At 46.8% G+C, this 18,816-nt stretch overlaps 1 protein-coding gene across 3 annotated transcripts in view; it reads right to left on the bottom strand.

Annotated features, from left to right (window-relative positions):
* PDE8A (phosphodiesterase 8A) overlaps nt 1-18,816 on the bottom strand; it is a 187,578-nt gene that overhangs the window by 29,304 nt on the left and 139,458 nt on the right. Inside the window, exons 7-12 of one of the 3 annotated variants that reach the window (XM_053594560.1) lie at nt 17,032-17,110; nt 14,874-15,011; nt 11,346-11,434; nt 8,558-8,609; nt 8,429-8,471; nt 2,455-2,532 (exon numbers count right to left, since the gene is read on the bottom strand). In XM_053594560.1, coding sequence (XP_053450535.1) covers nt 2,455-2,532; nt 8,429-8,471; nt 8,558-8,609; nt 11,346-11,434; nt 14,874-15,011; nt 17,032-17,110 — 479 coding nt within the window. The remainder of the gene's footprint in view (nt 1-2,454; nt 2,533-8,428; nt 8,472-8,557; nt 8,610-11,345; nt 11,435-14,873; nt 15,012-17,031; nt 17,111-18,816) is intronic. The other 2 variants (XM_053594561.1, XM_053594562.1) reach the window with 2 other exon arrangements.

Genomic DNA, 18,816 nt, shown 5'->3' with positions numbered 1-18,816 from the left:
AGCAAACTTATTAGCAGCCTCAAAGTGGAGGCAAATGAGAAGATGGGCAGGGCCGGGCATTGGGGCTCATGCCTGTAATCCCAGCATTCTGGGAGGCCGAGGCGGGTGGACAGCTTGAGCTCATGGGTTCGAGACCAGCCTGATCAAAAAGTGAGACCCTGTCTCTACTAAAAATGGAAAAACTGAGACAAGAGGATCACTTGAGGCCAAGAGTTAGTTGGAGGTTGCTGTGAGCTGTGACACCAAGGCATTCTACCCAGGGCAACAGCTTGAGACTGTTGTCTCAAAAAAAAAAAAAAGAAGAAGATGGACAAACATACTGGGGCATGTTCATCCGGGGCACGCTACTGAGCGGTGAGAAGGAACGAGCTACTCACACACCTGACAGGAAGGTCAGAAACACTGCCTGAAAGAAGCTGGACCCAGAAGAATATACATTGTCTGACCCCAATTCTGTGAAGCATGAGAAGCAGCCAAATTGATTTATGGGGCTAAAAATCAGTGGCCATGTCTGCGTGGTAAGCGGTGTGTCTGTAGGTGTGGATTTTCTGTCTATTTTGGGTGGGGAGCCATACTCCTCCAGTGCCACCATGCTGCTTCCTCACTGACACTGCCCCAAGCCCCCCCCAAACCCCCTGCAGCAGGGTGCAGGCTGTACCATCCTTTTGGTGCAAGGAGTACACCAACTCCTTTATTTCAACTGAGCCTCACAGTAAACCCATGAGGAATGTGAAGGTCGGCATTTGATCTCCACCATATAATTGTAGCTGTAGCCGATGCTGCCTTGGGAAGGCATTGCTTTTGAACCAGCAACAACCAGCTCCATATCCTTCCCTAATCATCTTTGGACCAAAGAATGTATGTAGGCATTGGAGATATTTGCCTCCATACTCTCTACATGCAGCAGAGTATGAGCGTATCACACTCCACTAACATTTATGAGTATGTTCTTAAAAACTAGGTCATTCAGGCCACACACCTACATGATATTTAAAACATTTTATTTCAGTTAGAACTTATAAGAATCTTTCACCATCCCAAAATTGTGCTCACTTCTCCCCAAAAGATAAGCTTCCGTGACAAACTGCAAACCACAATAGAATATATCTTTAAGAATTGCTTTTATCAAAAAGATAAAAAATTAAAAAATGCAGGCAAGGACATGCGGAAAGGCAATGTTGTAGGGGATGTTAGTGCCACAGACACTATGGAGAACAGTGCGAAGGTTCTTTAAAAACTAAAGATAGAACCACCACATGACCCAGCAATCCTGCGGCTGGGTGTGTGTCCAAAAGAAAGGAAATCAGTGTATGGAAGACACATCTGCACTCCCACCCTCACAGTAGCAAGGCATGGTGAGTGTGTAAAGAAAATGTGATGTTTATGCACAGTGGGATGTTACCCAGACATAAAATAAAATAAAATAGTCCGATCATCTACAGCAACATGAATGGAAATGGAGGTCATTATGTTAAGTGAAATAAGCCAGGCACATGAAGACAAATATTGTATCTTCTCATTTGTGGGAGCTAAAAAAAAGTAGATTTCCTGGAGGTAGAGAGTAATGGCAGTTAACCAGTGACCAGGGAAGGAAAGGGTGGAGAAAGGGAGGAAGGAAAGTTGGCTGCTGTTAGTTACAGATACAATTACATAGAAGGAATAAGTCCTAGTGTACAGCAGAAAAATTAGGGTTAATAATAATTACTGTCAATTTCCAAATAGCTAGAAGAGAGGAACTGGAATGGTCTCATCACAAAGATAAATGTTTGAGCATTTTCCAATTACCCTGATTTGACCAGTACACACTGCATACGTGTATCAAAATATCTCATGTACCCCCCAAATATGTACAACTATAACATATTTTTAAAAAGGAATTACAAGGGCGGCGCCTGTGGCTCAGTCGGTAAGGTGCCGGCCCCATATACCGAGGGTGGCGGGTTCAAACCCGGCCTCGGCCAAACTGCAACCAAAAAATAGCCGGGCGTTGTGGCGGGTGCCTGTAGTCCCAGCTACTCGGGAGGCTGAGGCAAGAGAATCGCTTAAGCCCAGGAGTTGGAGGTTGCTGTGAGCTGTGTGAGGCCACGGCACTCTACCAAGGGCCATAAAGTGAGACTCTGTCTCTACAAAAAAAAAAGGAATTACAAAATGCATTACTCATACAATTACAGCAAATTAATTGGTATCGTCTGCTGTTACGGTTTATTCGGAAGTCAACTATAGAATATATAGTACAAGCATCTTTTCTTTTTCTTTATTCTCTGCTCCACTAAAGGCGAACGGAGCCCAATGGCTGGAGTTGAGGGAGAGGGAAAAATGGGACAGAGGTTCTTAGAGGATCCTCTCCCTTCTCAGAAGTGGGACGTGGACAGTGACCTGGACATGACAAGGATGGGTCAGGCTCCAGGGGCTTCACACTGACTGGCTCACATTTCTCTCATCTTTGTCACTCACCATCACTTGATCGAGGGGCCACAGCTCTAACGTCCAGTGAGCCTTTCCTCCTGTCTTTATGTTTGCCTGTCTGATTATCTGTGGGAGTAATTAAATTATAAATCACTTCAAAGAGATTTTAACAACATATTAAAAAAGGTCACTAATCTAAATTTTAAAACCCTCAACTTTAAGAATCAGAACACGACCTAAGATGCCTCACAAGTCAACACAGAGCCCAGAGATGCACAACTCAGACTTAAGGAGTTCCACTTGCTTGAGATGTCCCGCCGGGAACATTCACAAGCAAGAGCTTTACAGTTCCCAGATTACATAATTACAGAGCCCATGACATAAACACCTGGCAGAAATAACCTCAGGAGAGTTTCTATTATATTTCTATAATTATATTATAGAATTAAAAATTGTATAATATAATTTTCCCACCGTTTTTCTATAATTATATAGAAATATATAATTTCTATATATAGAAAAACGGTGGGAAAATATAATTATATATTATTAAATATATATTAAATTAAATTATAAATTATAAATTAAATTATAAAATATAATTATATAGAAATATATAATTTCTATATATAGAAAAACGGTGGGAAAATTTTGATCCCCGTCTACCCTTGCCCCAAGGAAAAAAAGCTTTTATTTATTTCCTCTAAAATATCCTAGGGAGAGCATCATTCTCTTTCCTAGGGCAGGACAGAGACACTGGGTATATTCCAAATGACAGTTCATTGCTCCCCTTCCGACCCTCCATTTTCCGTGAAGGCACCCCTGTCCCCTGGCCTCCACTCCCCTGACCCATGCCACGCCCTAAAAGGCAGGCTCCTTCCCGCACAGCCCTCCATGATGTGTCTGCTGCTGCGTGTGCTGCTGGGGGCTTCGGAGGCTGCCCTGAGCACCCCCACCCCCCTCTTCACAAAATAGGAAAGTGGGAGCTGCTCTGCAGGTGGGTGCAGTGGGGGGGGGGGGCTTGGGCTTTCCCACCCTGTGAAACATTCTGCTTTGTGTGGGCCTCCCTACCTGGAACTCCTTCTCTCCCTGCTCACAGACACAGACAGGACTTGAATGCAGGCCCTTAGTCCTTCCTCAGCACCAGCAAGAGGCCTCTCCACTCAGCGCAGAGTAGACCCTGTCCTCTGAGTAAGCTTGGCAAGGGCCAACAACATCCCCGTTGGTAGCTCCAAAGGCCACAACTCCGCCCTTATTTGATGTGATTTGGCTGTGCTTCTAGAGACACCTGATCCCTCTGGAAACTCCTGTCCATTTCCTCTTTCTCAGTTCCCCTGCTGTTTCCAAAAGTTACATCCTTATAGCCATTCTTCTCTTCCAGTTAACACATCCTGCAGGCCGTGTGTGGATTTTTTTTTTTTTTTTGTAGAGACAGAGTCACACTGTACCACCCTCGGGTAGAGTGCCGTGGCGTCACACGGCTCACAGCAACCTCTAACTCTTGGGCTTACGCGATTCTCTTGCCTCAGCCTCCCAAGCAGCTGGGACTACAGGCGCCCGCCACAACGCCCGGCTATTTTTCTGTTGCAGTTTGGCTGGGACTGGGTCCAATCCTGCCACCCTCGGCATATGGGGCCGGCGCCCTACTCACTGAGCCACAGGCGCCGCCCCCCGTGAGTGGATTTTTAAGGCCTATTTTGCTTATCTGTGGTGTCAGATACTGCAAAAATTTGTAAGGACCTTTTTTGCTCATCCCCTTTTGTTAGTGTTTGTTATATAATGTGTGTCTCCAAAACAACTCTTCCAATGTGACCCAGGAAAAAAAAGGCTGAACTCCTCTGCCAGTGCCCTGATCCAAACTGCTCACTTGGGACTGTTTGACTCTCCAGCACCAGCATCTCCCCCTGGTGAACTCTGCTCTTCTCTGAAGGTTCAGTTAAGACGCTGTTCAAGCACCTCTGCCTTTGGTAAACCTTCCCATAAAGCCTCCCACACCACCACTTTCTTATCTTCCTTCTCAACTGTGAATGACTTGAGGGCAGGGTAGTCTCTCCTTTCTCTTTAGTGTCCAGCACTGTGCATGTAACAGGCGCACAGTAAATATCTCTGCTTCCCCAAACCCCTCCACATCCCTATGCATAAACCAAGTGCTATTAAATGTAAAGGGAAGTCCTTGCATTCTGTGGCTCCCCTGCTCAAAATCCTCCAGCAACTCAGGAATAAAGAACTTCCCACAATTAAGGACAGGTACTAGCTGCCCACACCAGCCTGCCTCTCGCCCTCACTGGGTCACCCTGCGTGTGATAGGTGGCATGGCTGCTCTGCCCCATCTTGGAGCTGCTTCTGTCTCCAACATGACTCTGAGTGTGCCTCTTCTCAGACACTCAGTCCTCAGTGTCCCTCCTTTCTCTGAGCTGTATGACGACTGACAGCTACTTGGCTGCCTGAAAGGACTGAGCTCTGAACTCTACGCCTTCCTTCTTTCCCACTCAATATTCAGTGGGCGCCCGTCATGTGTCAGGGCCTATGCTTGGCCCAGGGCTCTGAAGATGAATAAGGTATGGTCCTCGTTCTCACAGGGAGGTGGTCTAGCAAGAAACAAGGAGGCTAAACTAAGAGTGACAGTGATCAGTCTGAAGCAGGAGGGCTGCAGAAAGTGGCAGATTCTGCTCTGAGGGCAGGGCAGGGCAGAGAGAGATGGGTGAGCTCAGTCTTGGAGCTGCAGCCTGGAGGTGGGAGGGAACTAGGAACTGCTGGCGCAGAGGGGCAGCACGGCTGGAGAGGAGCGAGAAGCAAGAGGCAGCAGATGGATGGAACCTCCACAGGCGTCATTTCTTCTTAAACACTTTCAAGCTACTTTATGTAAACACAAGATCCTCCTGTCCCAACAGTCCTGTTCAGCTCTCTACTCCCCCTCTGAGTCCCTGCAGCACTTTACGTAGACGATTCTTCAGCAATTTTGACAGCAGCTCTTCCCAGGGGGACACCAAGTCATTGTAAATCAACAGAGGCTCAGTGAGTGCTCAACCGATCTCTGGCTGGGCTGGCCTCCTGGTCAAGGCAGGGCTCAGCGCTGTCTGCAGCCGTGTATCTCTGCTTTTGGTTTCCTCTCCTGTCAAATGGGGCCCTTAAACTCTTCTCTTATCAGTGGAGCAAAATCAGCCACATCTCCTTGACCTGCTGGGTGTGTCCAGGAGACCCTGGAGAAGCAGTGGGGTTGGTGGGCTGCTGACCGGTCAGCACCCACACATGCAGCCATCTCCCTCCACCTCACTGACCCTGTGGCATGGAAGGATGAACTCAAGTTGAGGAGGCTTGAGTGTCTCAGATGATTTGCCCAAAATTCATCTTGCTGGGACCATGATAGATTGTCACAGCACTTCCTTAGGTACATCTGAGCAGCCCTGCTCTGCACTAAGGACACCTCCAAAGTGCTGAGTCACAATCTCTCGGCAGCTCCCACACGCCTGGGCCTTTCTGCAGCAGCAGATGTGGTTACTACCCCACTCTGAGGGAGCTGGATTTCTCCAGAACCAGATGGAACCTCCATGTCTTTTCAGGTGTTGGTGGGGCTGGGACCCACTCTGCACCAGCTGAACTGGGACTTGTCACGCTACAGCCAAAGCCTGTTGACTACCTCCTCACATCCCCTGCACCCTCGTTCCCTGCTTTATTCTTCTCCACAGCCCTCAGCACCTTCTGATATGCTATGTATTTATTTCCATGCTGTCTACCATGCCACCTCGCAGGAACACAGGTTTCTTGTGAGCAGAGACATGCCATTCCTGGAGTGCGGAGTGTGAGTGCTGGCTGAAGCTTGAGTTCCTCCTCTTGCTCCCCAGGGCTTCCCTGCCCATCCCTCAATGTCTACTGCTGCTAGGGCCCATTCTCAGTGCTCATCTCGCCTCACTTCTGCTCTCCTGGAGAGCTGGTCTAAGGCTACCTCCAATTGCCACCAGACACCTCCACTGGAATGTTCCAGGCACCAGAGATATAATAAGCTCAAATCTAAATTTGCTGTCCTCTCCCTGTACGAACCTGTTCTTTCTCACTATCTTCTCAGCACTGGTTATTTTAATTAGTGTTACCTAGTGGCCTAGCTAGATATCTCGGTGTCAGCCCTCAAGTCTTCTGTGTTTGTCATGCACAGTAAGCTGGCTCCCAAGCCTTCCTGACTATAGCCAAGCAGCCCTGAGTCCAGTCTCTCAGATGCCTCTCTGCCCTCAGTCTCTACTCTCCATCCCATTGCCATCCTAGACACCTTACTAGATCTGACCCCTTTCCCTTACCTATGTATAAGATTCTTGTGGCTTTCTTCTGCTTGCAGGAAGCATCCAACTGGCCTGCCTGCCCCATGCCTCTCTGCATGTTGCTCCTCACACCTGGACCTCTGGCTGACCTCAACTGTCTTCCAGATAGCATCATCACCACTACCACCTGGAAGCATCCCCCAGCTTTCCCAGGTGGCACTGTGCACTGTGGGGTACTCAAATTACCTTCACCTGCCCTCAGACCCTGACGTCCACGTTCACTTCTGTGAGCCCACAGCCAGAAAGCCGTGGACAATCTGGCCAGAAGCAAGTGAAAGTTTGTACACTGGATAGCTGTTATTATAACCATTTGGTATCTTCAATGAGACAGTTCAGGTGAAAATAACACAAGGCCAGGGAAAAGGCAGAATGGGCTGGGACTTCATTACTTCTCTGGTGCCCAGACTCTGAACTTTCTTTCCCAAGTCAGAGGAGTTCCCTGGCCCCCCTTCTAGGCTGGGGACTCTCCTGTTCCACACCCAGGTTAGAGGAGCAGCAGGTGACCCAGGCCCCACCAAACAAATAAGTGGTTTCTCCCAAGAATCTACACTGGATCAGTGAGGCAAGGGAGCAGGGCATGGACAGGCCACACGGACTGTGGGGGACAGAATACCCACACCTGGGCCTCCACAGGGCCAGTGGCACCCAAAGCGAAGTCGTGGAAGCAGGGGCCCCACCCACACTGTTGGATGGCCCAGGGCAGTGGGGCAGCTGCCCAGCTTTCCGTTTCTCCCATCCCCCTTTCCAAAACTGGCTCTAGAGCTTTCTTGTCCAATCTATAAACAACTCAACTTCCTTCCAAACAATTGAAGAACTGATTTCTGCTGTGTGTAACCAAAGACTTTGGCTGGTCCATGGCCTGCGCAGTCCCGCCTGGCTTCCCAAGGCAGGACAGCTGGCTGAGACCTTTGGACATAGTTGCCAAGAGTGGGGAAGACTGGGCCGGCAGCTGGCTCATGGGTAAGAGATGGGTAAGACTGCCGATCCAGTAAAACGTCTAAGTGTCTGGCACAGATACAGTTTGGGAGATCTCTCCCTTGCCTAACATCTACTATGACTGTGTCACTGACTCCCCTCCCAGTCCCTGCTCTTCGTGTCCTGGCTGCCCACCTCCAGGTTGTCACTGAGCTGTTCCGAGTCTTAGTTTCTTCCTCTGGAATATAAAGGAATGTAAACAATAGCCAGGACTGATTTTGATAGGGCTAGTTTTAAAAATGTTTTTAAACAAAAACAAGTAACGATACCCTGTGAACCTGCAGAGCAGGCTGCTGCACCTACCTCCTCAATCCCCTGCAGTTTGACTTCTGCCCTCACCATTCTCCTGAAACAAAACTTCTACAATCTACAAGTCACAAATGAGCTCCTGGATGCAGAGGCCAAAGTTCCCACCCACTTCTGTCTCCATCCGCCCCGCGCCTGTCTCTGTAAGACTCAGCCCTGACACTCTGGATGCTTCTGGTTCTCCCAGCTCTCTTCAGTGACAGTCCCCACCCTCCAGGCAACATGTCGCCCTGGGGAGTCTGTCAGAATGCCCACAAGTGCTCAGGTCCTTCAACTCCAGAACAACCTAGGGAGTCAGGGAGGGAAATGTTGCCACAAGCTGCAAAAATATGTTCCTGCCACGGTAACAGGAGGCTAGTCAGAATGAGAATCTATTTTCATTTTTTTCCTCTAAGAACTCGAACCCTAAGAATAAATATGGGGTACCATACCTGTATTAGTGTCAGGTTGAACACATTCAGGTATTTTCTCAGCCTGAAAATGAATTTTAAAAGCCATTAGTTCCAACTGCTTGTAAATCTTGCTGGGGTGAGCCAGGGCCCAGGGCTCTCCCTACTTACCTTACTGCTGCCATTGCACACTCTGATAAGGGACACATAGTGTCTAATTTTTCTGCAAGTAAAAAACAATGTATTATTTCTCTCCTGACTTCAATCTGATATGTAGTCGATTTTGCATTATGAAAAGGGCACCTCCCTTTCACAAGACATACAATGCTTTGAGGAAAGCTTTCTAACTTTTGGTGACCAAAGCTACCAATAAATAAAAGTTTACAAACATTGGCATCTCTGTAGAAAAGTGACTTCAGTAAAAATGACAAAACTCTTCCCAAGTCATCACAGCAGATGATAAAATATATGTTAAAAGAAGTACTGTGTATTAACTAACCAAGAACCTTTAGCCCCTTAACAGGTTTTTATCTTCACAAACTTAAATTGATGCCTTTCTTCAAGTTCCCACAAACATGCGTTTGTGGCCACTCATGGGGACAGCCATGGGTGGCACTGGGAGCTGAGACTCCCCCTGAGCTGGATTAGATACAGCCTGCGGCACAGCACCCGGACTCAGCTCAGAAGCTGCTGCCTCTTTTCCTGGATGGATTGTTGCTTCACTTCTTCCCTTTGATAATCTAATATACATATTACAAAAAATTTGGAAAGGACGTAAAAAGGCAAATAATCAGAACAGAAAGCCTACACAGATGTGGCTCTCAGGGGCGATTGCCAACTGCAGCGAAACCTGGTGACAGAGTAGGTGAGCTGTGCAGTCACTGCTGAGGCTGCAGCTGGCCCTGCCACATGCCTGCAGCCAGATGCTGGGCCAGAAACCTGACCAAAGCCTCAGTTTCCTCATCTGTAAAATGGAACTGGTCACAGCACCACCCTCAGAGGCTGCAGTTAGGACAAAATAAAATGCCAGCCTACCAGGCCCTGGGAGGCTGACCAGGGTGGGGCTCAAGAGGCAGCAGCAGTTACTGTGTGGGCCCTGCACACGCTCTCCTGTGATTTTCCCTTCTTTTCTTTCCATGATTGAGATCATTCATGAGCTATGACTTCAAATTTTGTATTTAACATTACGTCATAAGCATTCTCCTTATAACTTAAGTTTTTATGATCCTCATTTCTAATGGTTGCAAATTTTCCTGTAGGATGTTTTAAGATTAAGATTCATAATTTTCTACTTTCTGTATTATTTAATACAGGTCCTTAGACAAACCGTAATTCTTAGGTCCCAATATGCTGATTTCCAGTCTGTAAGATCTGATAATCAGGTTTGTGAACTCATCCTAGAAAAAGTGCTGTATTCCTCATGGCTGAATATCACTATGGTCACCTTCAAAGAACTCCCCTTGGGAAACTATGCACCAATGCCAGAGCTCCTTTACCCTTCAAAGAAATTTTAGAAGTCTTTTTCTGGAATGGCCATCAAAGCTATTATTGTATTACCTTTGATAGATATCCTGAATGTCATAAAAATTTCTTTCTTTATTTCCTTATCTTTAGTAAAGAAAAAAGTAATTGGGGCTATATCAGGTGAGTAGGGAGGGTGTTCCAATACAGTTACTTGTTTATAGGCTAAAATCTCCCTCAACAGAGGGAGCCATGAGAGCTGATGCACTGTCATGATGCAAGAGCCACACCTTTCTCATGTAAGAGAAATCTCAAGTAAGATTTTCTTGTTTCTCTATTCATGTTTACTTGCTCTGCTATGCTTCTCACAGTCAGCCAATGATTTTAGCACATAAGTCAACAAATTTTTGCAATGTTTTCATCAGTTCTGCTTGTTACTGGCCACTCTGACCTCTCTTCATCAGTGACACTTTCTCTCCCCTCAGGAAAATGTTTAGTCCATTTGTATACTTCTGTTTTCTTCATGGCATTATCCCCATAAATTTGGACTACATGTCCCTGATTTTGTTTCCACTCTTGCTAAGTTCAACAAGAAATTTAACGTTTGTTCATTGCTCTAATTCAAGCCCCAACATTCTCAGGACAACACACAAAAATACACAACAATAATGAATGCCACTCCATAAGACACTGCCACATGTTGACACGAACACAGCTGTGAGACACTGATATACCATGGTTATGAAATCTCCCTGAGTTGTTTGTACAGTGCTGCCAATGTAAGTACATAGTGGCAAGTTCACAAACTTAATTGTCAGACCTCATATAGTTATATCTGTTTATATAAGAATTTCCATAACGGTTAGTGTTAAAAATTTTTAATCTAATTTATAGGCTTTTGCAGAAATAACACATAGCCTACCAAATTAGAGAGTAATCTTTTAAAATATAAATATAGGGAGTCAGTTTCCTTGGCTCCCCCTCCCCGCAAACTCACTCAAACAATTCTCTGCCTCAGCTTTCCGATTAGCTGTGACTACAGACATACCACATGACCTTTTCATTAATGACACTTTCTCTCCTCTCAGGAAATTTTTCTACCCAACTAATTTCTTTTTATTTTTTTGTGGAGATAGGGTCTCGCCATGTTGCCCAGGCTTGTCTTGAGCAACCCTCCCACCTTGGCCTCCCAAAGTGCTGGGATTATAGGCACGTGACACTATGCCTGGCCTCCAGTCAGCATTCTGATCTAAATATAAATACTTCAACCTCTTGTGTATCCATGCAGCTTAAACAAGACTGTCCCAAGTGCGGTAGCTCTGGGCTACAGCCACAGAAACACTACCCTGGAAGCTGCTGTGTAATGACAGCTGGCCTTGTAACAAGCCTTACTTTTAAACTCCTGCAAATAGTTCTTAACTTACTTAAATATTCCAAGCAAATTCTGCAATGACCCCAAACTGGCAGGGTGACTGACAAACTCGCTCTTCCCACTCACCCTCCCTGTCCGATGACAGGTACTATCTTCACATTTTGTTGGACATTATCTCCATTTTTCTTTTTGGTGTAGTAAACCCCTTGCCACTCCTGTAAATGGATGCAAGCATCATTATATTTTGTGTTCAAAACATAAACTCAAGAGCATTTTCCACTTTAGTGCTGTACCACCGCTAAAGCAATGATGATTAAAAATGATCCTAACTTCAAACCCAGTTTCAGGTAATATGACAATTGTTTCTCAGCCTCCAAAGTCCATATCCTTCTGGGTGAGACAAAAGTCATGTTGCTACAGTCTAAGTAGCACATGTTTTCAGTGGCCACCTGCTGGCAAAAGGGGTGCGGGGCTCATGAATGAAGAGAACCACTCAACACACAGGTCCATCTTCTCAAAACTCCCACCTGCTACAGTGGAGGATGGAGCTTGACCTTTGCCTCTGTGCCTGGGAGGGAAGAATATCAGGACTGGAGCTGGGAAGGGGCCATTTTGTGACTACTACCAGCTTTTCAATCTGAACTGAAAAGGGCCTTGAGGTCCCTCCAGGATGTGTGAGGGTTTTAGTCCCTATGCGAGTTGGGGGGCTGGGGATGAGGAGGAAATGGCCAGGACCAAGTTCAGGTAAAACAAACAGGCAAGATCTCAAAATCCAGGACTGCAGACAGTCAGCTGTGCTCTCCTGGTCAGACAGAGCCTGGGACCCTTTCAGACAGGCAGTGCTGTCTGGACAGCAGGCTGAGCAGGGCAAGGCCGCAGCAAAAGAGGCCACCATGGCTCATGTCTTCTTGGGGTAGTGGGGAGAACTGGGAAGGAAACTGGGTTTTGTCCCCATCCCAAAAGCTTCTCAATTCCTGCAAGAAGGCACCAAAGTCCCCATAAGCTACAGAAATCTCTAAAAGCCACTATAGGACATCGAGTTCCTCAGGTGTTCTGTAACCTTTGTGACATTCAGAGTCCCTCAGGACCTGGAGGGAGCTGCTGTGGCAGCCTTGATAGCTCAGCTGAGGTCTCCTTGTCCAGACTCTTCTCAAGGACAATTCTGAAATCTTCTGTACCTGGGGCACAGCAACCTGCATGCAAATGCCCATGGTGCATGGGCAGAGCCCAGATTCCTCTGCGAAAGTGGGTTAGAAGGAAACCAGGGCACACTGATGGAAGCAAAGGGTGATCACTGATGGTTCCTGACACGGTGCTGAGGAAAATGGCACCAGGAGAGGGGTGCATCAGAAACAGCAAGAGATCCCACTCAGAGCCCACTCACACCAGAGCAGAAAGGGGGCAGGCCTTCCTCAGTCAGTGGTAAGGGGAGGCTCAGCCCAGGGAGAGGCCTGTGGCCAGTGAGCACTGAACAGGGAGCCAGGCTGCACCCCACACCATGACTCACTGGCTTGCTGAATCCTCAGCCCATCTTCCTGGGGAGACTGAATTAGAAAAGGCTACATATTCTTTCACCTCAAAGACCGGCCAGAGCATCCTGCGGCTCTGCCAACAAACCAAGTCACTGACAAAGGACAAAGGGTCACTTTCTTATTCTTCCCCCAAATAACCAGGCTCCTTTTAGAAAGCAGGATAGGCATCGGTAATATGATAATCTTTCCTATTCTTTACTCACAGTAAATACTGCGATTTTAGATAAAAGGTCTCCCATTTCAGTTTGAGGCTGGCTGCTCTTGGTGCCAGCAGAGGCAGGAAGCTGTCCCTGCAGACCTGGATGGCTCCTGGCTTGAGCTAATCCTGACCCTTGCCTGCGTCCTCAGTGACAGGGACACAGAACGCCTCAATGTAAGGGTTACTGGGTCAGGGGGCATGACGGTCATCCTGGTTTGCTTCCAGTTGAACTTCACAACAAAACTACTGGCCAAGCTTCATGGCAGAAAGGAACCCAAATGCCAGGGCTGGATGGCCGTGGCGAGGTCCTTCTTAGGATACCCTCCTCAGCCACAGATGGGACACTGGATCCTCACCCGTGCAGTGGGCCTATACCCCTGAGGGGCTCATCATCCACCTTCGTCTTCTCTCTCTACCCAGAGGACCTTCCATTTATTCTAGTAAGAAAAACATCATCCTTGACAGAAAAGTTGAAGGCAAGATAGGCCTGAGGAGTACCCACTTTTTTTATCACTGTGGTGGGCCTCTCTGGGCCCTTGCCGATGGCAATTCTTCCCTCGTTCTCACTGCAAGGTGCTCTTGTGTGCTCGGAGTCCCAGGCCCACTCACTGTGTCTGCAGGGGCCCGAGCCCAGCACGGTACAAGCTCTGCACAGCGCCCTGCCCTATGTAGGCTGCTTACTTTGTGCTATGGGACAGGGCCTAGCCAAATGACACAAGGAGAGGGCATTACTTCCACCAGTGACTCCACAGAGTGGGCAGGACAGAGGGTCCTGCCAACTTTTCGAATATTTCTTTTTTTTTTTTTTGAGACAGAATCTTACTATGTAGACTCTGTACTGAGCACCCTCAGTAGAGTGCTGTGGCATCACAGCTCACAGCAACCTCAAACTCTTGGGTGTAAGCATTTCTCTTGCCTTAGCCTCCTCAGTAGCTAGGACTAGAGGTGCCCACCATAATGCCCAGCTATTTTTTGGCTGCAGTTGTCATTGTTGTTTAGCAGGCCCAGGCAGGGTTCGAACCTGCCAGTTCCAGTGTATGTCCTAGCTGCTGAGCTACAGGCACAAAGCCCAACTTTTCAGTATTTCAAACAATCAAATTAATAGTTTCTACCCACATTCCATAAATGATAAAAAGCCTAGCAAAAGCACAGCAGGAAGGATTAAGAATGACTGAAAAGAGCAGACTTTTCCTTCTCACCTTGTTGTAAAGCCTGTGACAGTGATGTGCTCACCTTCTCTCTGATCCTTCAGCTCGCATCACTGTGTAATGCAGTGGTTCTCAACCTTCCTAATGCTGCAATCCTTTAATACAGCTCCTTTCATACAGGACCCACACGCTGAGAACCACTGGTGTGATGACTCCTTTAATTTGTCTGTTTCCGAGTCTTGCATAGAAGCTCTCTAAGGCAGAGCAAGAATTTTTGTTTTGTTCTTTTTTTTTTTTTTTTTTAAACCAGAGTCTAGCACGGTACCTGGTATTTAAGAAGTGCTTAATGAATGAATGAGGCTCAGAGAGCTGCAGAACTCTGATGTGCTCTGAGAACATACTACCTCCTTGGCAATGCTTTCCCTAGAACCATTTGCCTTCATCTACTACTTAGAAAATCAAGTATTGAAAAGATCAACTTACTTACTACAAAGATAAAAACAATGATTTTGAGTGTCAATTTAAGTTTCTCTGCTTCCTGGCTCATAAAATTATATACTTTCTTTGCTTCAGTTTTCACATCTGCAAAACGGGGATAATGCTACCCGGGGTGCTGGGAAGCAGGGGGACTGAGATTACCGCAGTGCTGTGCCCATTAAGTCTTCCTACCCGGGGTGCTGGGAAGCAGGGGGACTGAGATTACCGCAGTGCTGTGCCCATTAAGTCTTCCTTCCCTGCTGCGTGAAAGTGAGAAAGGCACTGACCTCTTACTTACCTTGCCTATCTTGATGCATGCATTTATAGTATCCAGCAAGTCAGCCTTTTTCTCATTTACAGGCACTTCTCCTAACTCCTTCCCTATTAATTCACCTGCCTGATAGCCCATTGTTGCTTCAAATGCAGGATTTGCATACTGAGGGAAGACAAAAGAAAAAACATCAAGTGAATTAAAAATCATTTTGAAAAGAGGACAATCAAGGGCCTTTGGCCCTAGACCTGTTTCCTCTCTAGAAAGCTCAGGAGCCTGGACCTCACCAGAGCAGTTCTCAAGCCACAAGTGTACAACCTCTGCGGGAATTCTGGAACCTGTAGAAGCTTCTGCTAGGGCGGCTGTGTGAACTCTCTGCCATAGTCCCCTGGGGCCGCAGGAGGGCAGAGGAAGGTGTCTCACAGGTGAGGCCACAGCTGCTTCACTTGGGCTATGTGGGTGGTGGCTCAATGGAGCAGAGCAGCAGACTGGTGTGGGAACACTCAACTGATACAGCCTGATCTCTGCAAGCCACTCAGGCCCTCCCAGACTCAGCCTGCTTATCTAGGTAATGGGAATGAAACGTGTATCTTTTGCCTCTTTCCGGTGGTTTGAACATGTACCGAGGGAGATAAAAGAGAAAACATCAAGTGAATGTTGGTGTGTATGGAAAGCAGGCTATGAACTAGGAAGTGCTTATAAACGTAAGGCTGGTTAAGTGTCAGATAGGAGCACGAGGTGAGGGGGGATGTGTAAGAAAACCACGTGTGCTGATGAGCATGAGGAGCAGTGACTGACACCAGCCATCAAGGTCTGTTCTCCCGGACAGACACCAGAGTCAGTGAACGCTTTACACACAGGGACTCATCTAGTCCCTACAGCATCCTTACGACAGACTGTTGTTGCTAGTATTATTCCCACTTGCACAGATGAGAAAGCACACTCAGCTGGATTGAGTGCCTTGCCCAAGTTGCTCTGCTGAGGCAGGCCTGTCTAAGACAAAGCCTGTGTCCTTGGCTGCCGTGGCCACACAGGGAGCAGCTGCTGAGTGTCACTCTTTAACAAGCAAATCACAGATTAGATTAAAGGAAGGACTGGTGAGCCCAGAAGTAATCAAAGTAGAGCTAATTCTCAGACAAAAAGAATGCTTCCTTGGCCCAACCCCTTTTTCTGTTCTGTAAAAGTACAAATTATGTTATCTTAAGTTCCTTACATAAACCTGATTTGCTAATAATGAGTAACTTATTCAATGCTTTTTGCAAATTTTAGTTGTTGCTAGTAAATTTCTGTAAGTAAAAGCTATCTTCCAAGACAGTGAGAAAGGTGGAAGGCTGGCAGACCCCTGATCAGAGCACCCTACGGCAAGGCGCACTGCCCACAGCAGTGACCCTTTGGAGCGAAAGTCTCTCCTGGTGAACAGAAATAAGCCAGTGAGATGATGAATGCAAAAGTGGCACTTCTACAGACATCTTCTAGTACCTCAAGTGAGTATTAGTGTCTTTTCTTACCTTTGTTGTTTTATTTACTGATTGATTTTTTTGAGACAGAGTCTCATGATGTCGCCCTTGGTAGAGTGTTGTGGAGTCACAACTCAGAGCAGCCTCAAACTCTTGGGTTTAACCTAGCGGTTCTCAACCTGTGGGTCGCGACCCCTTTGGGGGTCAAACAACCCCTTCACAGGGGTCGCCTAAGACCATCCTGCATATCTAGATATTTATATTACGATTCATAACAGTAGCAAAATTACAGTTATGAAGTAGCAACAAAAATAATTTTATGGTTGGGGGTCACCATAACATGAGGAACTGTATTAAAGGGTCACGGCATTAGGAAGGTTGAGAACCACTGGCTTAACCGATTCTCTTGCCTCAGTCTCCCAAGTAGCTAGGACTACAGGTGCCCACCATGACACCTGGCTATTTTTTTTGTTGTTGCAGTTGTTATTGTTGTTTAGCCGGCCCAGGCTAGGTGCAAACCTGCCATCCTTGGTGCATGTGGCCAGTGCCCTAACCACTGTGCATGGGCGCTGAGCCTTACCTTTGTAATTTTAAATTACTTATTTTATTGATTTTACTCTAAGGAAAAATTGGTCTTTTGGAAGTTCAAAAAGAAAAAAGAATCAATCCTAAAACTGAGAAAAAGCAAAAAGGGCAATCCAAAAAGACAAATTTCTAACACAACAAACCTGTATAATGTGGTCCTCACTTGTAATCTCAATTGCTTCTTGGCTTTTCTCTAGTGCAGTGAATATTGAGTTACAGGTCCTGTATGGGTAGGAAGAAAAAGGGACTAATTCACATAAATATTACAAAATATAATACAATCTTGGGATAAAGGTACACTAACTTATATAAATGTGGCTTTTGTCTGATTTATAAGGAAGGGGGAAACCACTAAAAAACATCAGAAGTAAGTATTCTGCCACCCTCACAAGGATGCTGCGGTGGCCTCCTCCTGCATGTGGCCGTGGGCTGTTCCTCAGCAGAAGTAAGCACCCTGCAGCTCTCATGAGGACGCTGCGGTGGCTTCCTCCTGCGTGGGACCATGGGCTGCTCCTCAGCAGAAGTAAACACCCTGCAGCTCTCACGAGGATGCTGTGGTGGCCTCCTCCTATGTGAGGCCGGGGGCTGCTCCTCAGCAGAAGTAAATACCCTGCAGCTCTCACAAGGACGCTGCGGTGGCCTTCTTCTGCGTGGGGCCGTGGGCTGCTCCTCTGCAGAAGCAAGCACCCTGCAGCTCTCATGAGGACGCTGCGGTGGCCTCCTCCTGCGTGGGGCCATGGGCTGCTATGCTCCTCGGCAGAAGTAAGCACCCTGAAGCTCTCACGAGGACGCTGCAGTGGACTCCTCCTGCGTGGGGCCGTGGGCTGCTCCTCAGCAGAAGTAAGCACCCTGCAGCTATCACGAGGATGCTGTGGTGGCCTCCTCCAGCATGGGGCCATGGGCTGCTCATCAGCAGAAGTAAACACCCTGCAGCTCTCACGAGGACACGGCGGTGGCCTCCTCCTGCATGGGGCTGTGGGCCGCTCTTTGGTACTGTGGGGCCCTGGGCAAGGGACTGGACCCCCTAAAAGCTCCCTGACACCACCTGAAGGGCCCTAATGAGGACTCAATGAGAGAACAGGCTCAAGACCACCACACAGTGCTGGAGAGAAGAGGCCATCAATCATTTGCAGCTATTACTTTAAACAGATTATTTTCACATTTGGAATGACTAGCTTTGCTACTTTCTTCACTTAGCCTTCTGCTATGAGCATTTTCCCAAGACCTTTGTGTTTGCAGAAATTTTTCAATTGCACAAGTAACCAAAGTTTATTAGAAAAATTAGATAAACAAAAATCAATGCGATACCATATCACACTCACTAAGATAATAAAAAAGACAGATAATAACATGTTGGTGAGGACACCTCAGATACTGTCGGTGAGACTATAAAGTGGTACAGCCCCTTTTTGGGAAAATAGTTTGGAAATTCTTCAGATGGTTAAACACAGAGTTACCATATGATCCAGCTATTCCATTCCTAGGTAACATACCCAATAGAAACGAAACTGTATGCCCACACAGAAACATGTACACAAATGCTCATAACAGCATCATTTACAATAGGTAAGAAACAGAAACAGTCCAAATGTCTATCGACTAATGAATGAGTGGATAAATAAAATGTGGTATGATCCAGGCAATAGAATATTATACATAAAGTCCTGATATATGCCATAACATGGATAAACCTTCAAAGAGCTATGCTTAAGTAAAAGAAGCCAATTACAAAGGACCACTTAACGTATGATTCCATTTATATGAAATTCCCCAAATAAAAAAATCTACAGAGATAGAAAGAATATTAGTGGCTTCCCAGGGCTAGGGTGATAGCACAGTGGTGACCAATGCACAACTCCATTAACATAGCTATATAGTCAGAGTCACTGACTATACATCAGCAGAGCTACTACAAATAAATGAGATTA

This window comes from Nycticebus coucang, chromosome 6 (genome assembly GCF_027406575.1).
Source record: "Nycticebus coucang isolate mNycCou1 chromosome 6, mNycCou1.pri, whole genome shotgun sequence".
Classification (NCBI taxonomy): domain Eukaryota; kingdom Metazoa; phylum Chordata; class Mammalia; order Primates; family Lorisidae; genus Nycticebus; species Nycticebus coucang.
The sequence above is the reverse complement of the archived record's forward strand: the minus strand, read 5'-3'. Positions and strand labels throughout refer to the sequence as shown.